Below are 9,534 nucleotides of genomic sequence, written 5' to 3'. Positions count from 1 at the left end.
GCCATGTCAACCGAGGAACAGAAAGACATGAAGAGACGTGCCAAGCGCCCAAGGGTTGATCCGAATCTCTGTTCAGATGACTCCCAGAACCCAGATGCAATCGCACCTGGTAACAACGCACCTGATACGACGGGGCATATGTGGCTGGGCCTAACTGAGGGGACATTCTACTACTCTTTGGCAGGCGGTGCACATGGGTGGCGTGGTACTAACCAGTTCATTCCATGGGGTTACATGCATGGGTGGTGGGGGGGCGGGTTTCTGGTGCTCAGATCTGATTCTCAAGCATGTTCTGGGTTTCTGTCCACACCTGATGTTCTCAGCCCGTGGCGGAGGTGCACGGCTCACAAGGGCCATTGGTCCTGGCCAGCAGGCCTCTGGAGAAGCCCATGGGTCACAGTGACTTTCCTTGGAAGGCTTTTACAAATATGTGTCCCCGCCGTCCCCAGACTCTGGCTGAGCTGAATTTCACCTGTGTTGTTTGGGTGTGGGTGTGGGTGTGGGCACCGGTTCCCAGAAGATGACTTTAAAACTGCTGTTGTTGGCCATGGGCTCACCCAAGCCCAGAGTGAAGCTGTTTCCCATGTGGGTTGATGAGAGCAGCACACTTCATCCACAAAGGATTCCCCTTTCTTCTCAATGCAGCAAACAATCCAGCAGTTGATACCAGTGTGATGGCCAGCTGTTCCTCAGGATCAGATATGCAAGAGGCCAGGTGATGTCTTACAGGAACTTTGGCCTGCCCCAGGAGGTAGTTTCAGTGTGGTTTTATGCAGTCATACAGAGAAAAGGATGTCCTTTGCTGGAAAATGGATCCAAATGGAGAGTTTGGTGTTGAGTGAAATGAGCCAGCACCAAAGAGAATACCGTCACCTGTTTTCTCTCATTTGAGGGTCCTAGATTATAAAGTAGGTCCATGAAATGGCAAAACCCAAACTGAGAAGGGAGCCTGGGGAGAGGTGGGCAATGCCCAATAGAGGGGAAAGATTGGGGAGTGGGAGTGGAGGCTGACTGTGGAGGTTGAGTGTGGTCAGAAGGCATGAAAGTAGAGGCCTCACTGCCGGGGTGATAGAGGAGGACTAGCAGGAGGGCACCGCGGAAGGATGAGTGTGAATGTGGCTGGAGTGCACGACAGATGGGTGAGAACCCTTTACAGAACGCATCTCTGCCGAACAGGGAACGGATTCCGCTAAACGTTTACTATAAAAACCCCTGTACTGCCAAAACATGACAGGAAGTCACTGCTTGAGGGTGGGAGACACTTCCACGGAGCTGCCTGCAGCTGGCAAGGGAATGCCTGGGATTCAGTTGTCATGACTCATTCATCCAACACCCAGCCTGAGGTTGGTTTCCTGGAGAGAAGGCTGACTGTGAGTCACCCATGCTCCAGCCAGTAACGCTTGCCCATGTGCCCGTATGCATCTGCAGTGAACTCACTGATTCACTGTGAAAATGGGCAGGAATGGGAAGGAATATTTACAGAATGGCACCTCCCATCAACCCCAAGAGAGGAAAACCAGACTCTGTCCCGCATAAGCACTAGTCCCTGCAAAACCGCATGCCTCACCTTCCTTCAGTGCACACTTTGGATGCTTGTCCTCACTTAAGGATTCTTGTGTGCATTTTCCACAGGCAACCTGTTCAGAAGAGGATACAGGATTTCAAAGGTGTGTTTGAGCAGATGTTGCTGGTACCAGAGCTTTCTTTCGGACCCCTCTGCAGTGCAGAGGAATTTCTTTCATTCACTCATTCACTCACTCGCTCACTCATTCATTCATTCATTTTTGGTGGAACAGTAAATTGCCATTTGCCCTTTACAGGTGGGCGGGTGTAGGTGGTGGTGGTGGTACCTTTAGCTTAACTTTTAGCTAGCTGATCTGAGCCGGGGGACTGGAATAGCTGTCACTGAGGTGGTCAGGAGAGTTTCCCGATTCCTGCACTGGTTGCTGAAGAGTGTTACTAGAGATGATGGGCAAGCAGATAAACCTCTGCTTTTTGTCCTACCACACTGAGTGGTAAGTTACAATTCAACAGCTGTTTTTCACATCCTGAATTGAGTCATTTTTCTGGCTTTGCGACCTTGCTCTCCTCCAGGAGCCCCTACCAAAGAGGGCATGGGTAAGAGCCTGAAGGCTGTATGTAGATTGATGAGCCTGTCAGGGAATACCGAAGGCAGCCACAATGTGGACCGGGAAGAAAAGTGTGTGTGACGCATAGCATGCCACACGGGCTTGTTTTCTGTCATTCACGGTAACCAAGTCAGTGTGCCACAAGCCACCTCCCAAGCTGAGGCAGCTTTTGCTCACTTGTGTGGATGGCCCTAAAAGGACATTACTAGAGAGATATCGTCAATCCTTAGCCAGTGTATAGAGTCAATTCATGTAAGCCAGGGTGTCTGACATCTGAGAGCATTGCTCTTTCTGGTACAGAGGAACTACCGCTTGATCTCTAAGGTGTCCAGAAAATGTTTTGTCAGTGACGGTCACTCGTCAGAGCACGATGCCCCCCACCCCTTCACCCCCCCAGTGTGCCTGTATTCCTAACACTTAGGAGATTCGGGACCTGGAGGTCGCCCTCACTCGCCTCTCAGGTTTGAGAGCAGCCTGGGCTGCTCGGGACCCAGTCTCAGATTTTAAAATAAATAAAAGTTCAGCGAAGAGCAACATGGACACAGGATCTATAGGTACCCCTCCTACTGTGTAGGTGATGTGTCAGGGTTGAAGGAGCGTGGCTTCCTCTGGATATTCGATTTAATGTGATACCATTTCCTTTCTCAAATAGGTGGCATTACCCAGTCCCTTCTGGCAAAGAGGAAGCAGTTTGCAAAGGATATAAATGACTCTTTCAGAAGCCTGAACGAAAACCTCCAGAGCATTTTCAAAACCCAGCAGAAGTCAAGGTACAGTTGTGCATGACCATCTGTAAAATGAGACCTGTACAGCTTTTACTCTTCCTTCCAAAGTCACTCCTGCCTGCCTGCCCGCCATGGTGATCCTGCACAGAGTGGAATTGCTAATGCGACCTACCTAGCACTGCATTTTCTCTGTGAGGTAGTCCTGTTGTTCATTGCTGTGGCGGAACACCCCCCCCTGCCTTTTATAGAGGTGAGATGTGTTAGCTGCAAGATGGGCAAGAGAATAGTTTCTCCTCTGTCAGATGACAAGACGGATAGCTTCCAATAAGGAAAGACAGTCTTCTCTGGTCTACCAGACCGTACCGGTTAAGAGGTAATAGGTGCCATCGGGGCTCCTCTTGGTCAGTCATCGTGGCCATGTGGGGAAAGGGTTCTGTGCGCTCTTCGTGTGTGTAAGTGCCATAGGACGAAGGGTATGTTGCCTTCACAACACGGACTTTGGCTCTTCGTGTGTGTGAGTGCCATAGGACGAAGGGTATGTTGCCTTCACAACACGGACTTTGGCTCTCAGAAGCTGTAGGTTAGTTACTCCATAAGGGGGAGCAAAGATGAGTCAGATTCTAAGCCAGGAATGCAGTCTTGGGAAAGGTGTGCCTCAGAGCATCCCAGGGAGAGGGAAGACGTGCAAAATGACATCCCCCTTAGGTAACCAATTAAAACAGCATTCTTCTGGGATTAGAGTGGGTCACATTTCTGCCTCTCAAGAGACAATTTAATTCATGCCCCCTTTTGTCGTTGGCTCCTGGCTCTTGTGTGACAACAATGAGTGTGTGGTGTCATTGCCTTGGCCTCACATAGTGTGAGGGTGCTCAGGAATCATTACTGTGTTTTACAGGCAGGAGCTTCACTCCATACACTCCCAGATGTTTGAGTCCCTGTATCAGAAGTGGCTGGGCGATGTGGTGAGAGCAAGGGAGCAAGAAGAACGCCTCAATGTGAGTGTTGCTCTTAGCTTGGAATAGGTCCTCTGAGTCCCTTTCCACAGTGGCAGGGCTTCAGTGCAGCAGGTCTCAAGGGAAAGGGACGGGACACAAGGAGGGTGATGGATATGGCCTGGAGAGACTAGCTGTCCTCTCTGGCTTGCTCCCTTTGTCTGTGCTGGGGTGGTGTGGTCATGGGTGAGGGGCCAGCATGGTGGGCGGGTGAGCAGGGACTGCGTGGACAGTGCAGGAGAAGGTATGGGCTTGTGTGCTCAGAGGTTGCCCTTGGTGATCCACACACAGTGCAGATGCCAAACAGTGCAGGAGGGGTGGGGGTGGGGAGTCCCAGTCTGCCTTCTGACACAGTGATCAGGGAGGCAAAGTGAGAGCAGCCAGTGTGGCTGGGACAGAGCAGAGCAGGGAGAGGCTTAGCGTTCATGGACACCGAGTAGTGCTGTCTTTGAGGGGTCTTTCATCCCGATGGAGGACAGAGCTGTACTCCCAAAGGCCCTGCTTTCCAAAGGCCCTGCCTTCCAAAGGCCCTGCCTTCCAAAGGCCCTGCCTTCCAAAGGCCCTGCCTTCCAAAGGTGGGGAAGCAGCACCTGGACTCAGATGCTGTCATAGTCCTGACACTGGCACCTTGGGAAAGCTCAGGAGAACAATTAACCCCCCTGCCTCAGTTTCCTAGGAGTCAAAGCAGACCTGTGAAGAATCCGTCCGTACCTTTCTAGATCTTGTGTATTGAGTGCTTGCGTTTTTGACATGTTGCTTCAGAATGTGTGGCCTCGTGAGATGATGTATGTTTGCCATTCATCTTCCCTGCCCTTCTCATTTGGTTGATAATGTAGTTGACAGAATGTCACAATCTGGGGCATGGCTGACTGATGAGGAAAGTTTGGTCAGAACTCTCTCTCTCTCCCTCGTTTTCTCTAGTTCTCCCCCTCTCTGACTCTCTGTCTCTCTCTGTCTCTGTCTCTGTCTCTCTCTCTCTCTCTGTCTGTCTGTCCTGCTTTCTTGGAAAGGAGGGTTTCCTTGGAAGCTAATGTGTTCTCATCATATTAAAACATATTTTATGAAAACAAAGAAATGCTGGGAACGTAAAATTCTGGTGAGGTAGGAAGCCACAGATTAGGTGGGTCTTATTGATAATTTTAAAATGGTTATTTCATAGGATTTCTGCACAAGCGTGGCAAGACTGACACTGGTCAGATCGTGTTATGTTGCTTTTGGCATTGGAGGCCAAGGCTTCAGACTTGTTCATCATGAATGTCAGAGAACAAAGCATGATGGGAAGGAATTCCTGTAAGCGGCAGGGTTCAGTGTTCAGTTTTACTGACATTTTTTCATTGGTTTCCTCTGTTTCAGCTTATAGCTCAGCAGCAGGTGAAGGTGTTGCAGAAAGCTGTAGAGGATCATGAAACCAAGATGGAGAACGCTAAAGATATGTGTGACACATTTTTGAAGGTCTGATAGATTGCACTTGTTGACAGAACACACCCTTATGTCTTACCATGTGTCTGTTACGAGCAGAAGACAGATTGGCCCCTTCTCAATTTGAGGGAGAAAAAGAATTAGTTTTGAAAACTGTGATCACATTCTCTCTGGGATATTTTCCCCACACACAGCAGAAATGCTGAGGTTTGCTTAGCCTGGGAAACTGATGACGGTGTTGTGGACCGTGTTCTAGCACAGCAGCTGGTGACTGGAAGTTTGCTTATAAAGGAGCACAGTGCATCACAGTGATGAGTTATTGACCTCTAGTGACATTTCGATGGAAATTAGCAAGTCTGGGGATCCTTCTGGTGTTCTTTGACTTGTTTTGATTGGACGGCTCGGGTCAGTGATGAGCAAAGGGCAAGGACAGTTTTTACTTTCTTCCATGTTGAGTGTTTTGCAGTCTTCAGACATTAGAATTACACTTGAGTATTGGCGGTCATGTATTTCACAGCTCTACAGCTGATGTGGGGACTGGAAGAGTTGGTAGAGGATTAACCCGCTTTGAATTGAGAGCATAGAACCGGCAACTGTACCTCGCTGAAGCTCCAGGCCCTAAGTGACGCCTGTACACCCAGGAGTTGAAGCAGCCCTTCAGCGGGAATTCCTTTTGATGCTCTCATTAAAATACCCTATGAAATACCTCTCCTCAGATCTGATTCAGATGCCTTATCTAAAGTGCTCAGTGTATCATAGTAAATTAAGTGTTTTCCGGGTGCCAGCGAGAAGCTAGGTCTGTTTTTGCTGAGCAAGCATGCGTTCACCAGTTAATACCCAGGTGGCTACCCCTAGCAGCCACGTGCACTCCGGGCATGGCAAACTCTGCCTATAACCCCAGCGAGGTGAGGCTAGAGACACAAGGATCCCTGGGGCTTGTGTGACCACCAGTACAGGCAAATTGGGAAAACCCTGTGTTTAGTGAGATACCCTGCCTCAAGGAGTAATGTGGTGAGCTGTTCAGGATGGTGCTGCCACACACTAGCACACGTGTGTGCATGCAAACACGTCCACGTGAAGGGAATCGCTTTGAGTTTTCTGTGACATCTGGTCTCCACACTGAAACAGACATACGTGCACACCCACCTGCACACACCAAGCACACAGAAAAGTAAAACTGAATTTTCAAGGCCTTCAGATCCACACACACATATGGAGCCCCAATGCAGCTGGATACTTCTTGGGAACTGGCTGGAAGAACCTGTCAGATAGGCTTGCATCTAACTGTGAGTGCTCAATGTGAGCAGCACCACATAGGAAGCCTTGTGACTGGATATCTCTGGCTTCCCAGATGATCCATGCCCTTCTGCCCAGACCCTTCTGCCCCTGCGTCTCTGTACACTGCTCTCTGCTCCTCCACCCAGGCTTCCCTCCTGTCCCCGTCCTCCGCTCTGCCTCTGAGGGACTATTTTCGTCAAACATGGCGTTTTCTTTTCAAGATTTCCCAGTGGCCTTCCTTCTTAATGCTCTGTTTCCCGTGTCCTCTGCCCACCCACCCAACCACCCACCCATCACCTCCTCACACCCATCACCTACACACACACACATACACACACACACAGACAGAGAGAGAGAGAGAGAGAGACAGACAGACAGACGACAGACAGACACACACACACACACACACACACACACACACACACACACACAGTCTTGAAAGCTTGCGCTGGCTGCTTGCTTCCTTCTGTCCCTCTTCCTTCCTCCCAGTGAAGCAGCTTCCCTTGAAGTGAGTCCCGTTCCTTGCCCTTGCTTTGCGTCTGCTCTTTGCCCACAAAGCTTCCTGTGCCTTGTCTTCCCCCAAGGACACCCTATGTGTTTACTGCTTGACGTCACCATTTGCGTCCTTTTCAGCATCAAGCCCGGCAAGCTCCATTCACATACTTATTTTCAGCTGGTGTGCAGGGTGTCTGTTCCTAAGATGTCTGGGCCCTGGTAATAGGGCAGAGACTGGACAGGTGTTAAGAGCCGGTTTTCCCTGCCGGCCTGGTCCCACCGCCTCGCCAGCCCCAAATAACACACAGAGACGCTGTATTAGATATAATTCTGTTGGCCAGTTACTAGCGTTTCTTATCGGCTAGCACTGTCTTAAATACTATCCCATTTCTATTCACCTAAGCATTTCCACGTGGTCTCCTCTTACCGGACAGAGGCCCCGGCGTTCTGCTCTCTCCATCCTCCATCTTGAATCTCTTCCCTACTCCTTCCTCTCCCCTCCTGGTCTCCTAGACCCACCTATCTTGCTTTCCTATTGGCCAACAGGGCTTTATTCGTTAACCAAGACGAGCAACATATTTACAGAATGACGTCTCCCATCATCTCCTCTTTTCTGTCTGAAGTAAAAAGAAGGGCTTTTAACCTTAACATAGCAAGATATATTATATAGCAAAACAGTTATCAAACAAGAACCATAGTTAGCAATATTAAGTTTGTTAACATCTAGCAAGATTTAAAGAAAATATTTCACCATCTACCCTATCTTTGTGAGTCTAAAGTCTTACATGTAACTTATCTTTAATCCTAACTATAACCTTAACTATCTGTCTTCAGTTCCATCAAAGACCACAGAAGGATAACATATAAACTCTAGAAATGACAGAGACAACTCACTGCCCGGTCAGGCACCCGAAGTGCTTCTGTAATGTTCCATCTTCAGCCTATAGGCCATAGTGTGTCTAGCACACTCCTCAGCCAAGCAGGAAACTAAACTGTCTTTATCTTCTTCTGGCCACCAGCCTTTTATCTGGTAAACAACAACATTGCTAAAATGAAGGTCACGGCCCTATTAGCCGTGGTCTATCCAAGATGGCAGGGTACGTTTGCCGCCAGAACTGAGAGCTGTGCTCAGTGCCTTGGTCTACGCTGCCATCCACCAGCATGCTGCCGGCTTGGCGATGTGGCCACTGCCATTGCCGGCCCTCGTACACACCGTTAAGTTCTTTGGAGAGCTCTTTAAAAGACTTGTGGGGTTTGTTTGTTTATTTGTTTTGTTTTGTTTTTTTTGTTTTTCCTTTATGCTGAGTCAGAAATCCTCCCTTAAAGGAGCAGTGAATACTTGTGCTTGTCTACAGCTAAACAGAGCCCAACTGAGAAAAATGTTGTTACCAAGAAGCCTTACTTGTTGGCTCTGTTTTTTTTTTTTTTTTTTTTTTTTTTTTTTATAGTTAGTTACTTTGTTTATTTCTAAAACCCATTATTAGGTTTTTGTTAAGTTTGAAGTGAAAGTTCTCATCCCCATGTTGGGTAACTTTAGTTTCGAGCAGGTTTTCCTGCTGGCCTGGTCCCGGTGGTGGGCGTGGGGGGAGTCCTACACATTATGGGGAGGGGCTGCATCTCCTTTTCCATATCTGCTCCCCGTGACTTTTTAACTGATCCTCCACCCATTTTCCGAGATGTGTGCCCTAGCTGTCCGTGTCCCACAATGATACCGCCTTACAATGTGTCACTGGAAATTTTTGTGGGGTAGTCATTTAACGTGCTCAAATTCGCCACTGTTCTTAAGTTTAAATCATGACAAACATCCTTTGGATATGGAAAGTCGGTTCCTTTAAAATGAAATGGGGTAAGGTGTCAAGCCAGAGGGCTTCAGGCTCAAGTAGAGTTTCTGTTTGTTTGTTGGTTTTTGTCGTTTTTTTTTTTTTTTTTCTTTTTTTCAGAAAGCCAAGGACTTGAGTGAACAACGCAAAGCGTTTATTGGTGGTGACAGAAGTGAAGTGAGGAAGGAAATCTTCAAGGCGCAGGACAGAGTTATCATGGAAACGGTAAGTCGCATGTCTGTAATGCTTGCTGTGTGCCTCGGGGTGGCTTCCTGTGGGCAGAGATGGAATAGTGATTCCCCAACTCTCCATTTTCAAACAGCAAGAGCAAGATGTGGCTGTTGTTGAAACGTACCTTCAATCCCTGGTCCTTGACTGCCCCGAAGAAACCATCTGAAGCTCACGCAAAGATGCACAGGGAGCATTGGCCTTGCTGACAGGATATTCCTAGTGGTCGATGCAGCTCCTTTCTCTTTACTTTGCTTGTTAGAAATAAGACTGGGGCTCTGTTCACCATGAACTGAACCCCCAACAGTTCTGTGAGTAGCAACAGTTAAGTGTGGATCCTTGGCCCCTGACAGCAAGGGAGGTACATTCTCCCACCAGTGGCAGTTACATTTTGGAAGCAAATAATGTCATTTGGTTTTACGATTGGCTTCTTTGGTTCCCCTTCACT

The 9,534-nt window shown here is 48.6% G+C and overlaps 1 protein-coding gene across 1 annotated transcript; it reads left to right on the top strand.

Annotated features, from left to right (window-relative positions):
• LOC127217319 (X-linked lymphocyte-regulated protein 5C) lies at positions 1–9,327 on the top strand. The gene is made up of 9 exons (XM_051178267.1): positions 1–109; positions 646–715; positions 1,633–1,671; positions 1,883–1,910; positions 2,811–2,899; positions 3,750–3,849; positions 5,200–5,298; positions 8,979–9,083; positions 9,181–9,327. Exons 1-9 carry the CDS (start codon positions 4–6, stop codon positions 9,253–9,255), a joined length of 711 nt encoding a protein of 236 aa, XP_051034224.1. The 5' UTR covers positions 1–3; the 3' UTR covers positions 9,256–9,327.
• Positions 9,328–9,534: the final 207 nt, after the last annotated feature.

The sequence above is a fragment of the Phodopus roborovskii genome, unplaced genomic scaffold (genome assembly GCF_943737965.1).
Source record: "Phodopus roborovskii unplaced genomic scaffold, PHOROB, whole genome shotgun sequence".
NCBI classification, from domain to species: domain Eukaryota; kingdom Metazoa; phylum Chordata; class Mammalia; order Rodentia; family Cricetidae; genus Phodopus; species Phodopus roborovskii.
This window is presented reverse-complemented; position numbering and strand designations above follow the sequence as displayed.

Excerpts from the sequence above, each read along its gene's own strand:
- LOC127217319 (XM_051178267.1), top strand. The coding sequence starts at position 4 with ATGTCAACCGAGGAACAGAAAGACATGAAGAGACGTGCCAAGCGCCCA. Across the intron at positions 110-645 it reads CCCAGATGCAATCGCACCTG|CAAACAATCCAGCAGTTGAT; the intron begins GTAACAACGCAC and ends TTCTCAATGCAG. Across the intron at positions 1,911-2,810 it reads CTGGAATAGCTGTCACTGAG|AGGAAGCAGTTTGCAAAGGA; the intron begins GTGGTCAGGAGA and ends CTTCTGGCAAAG.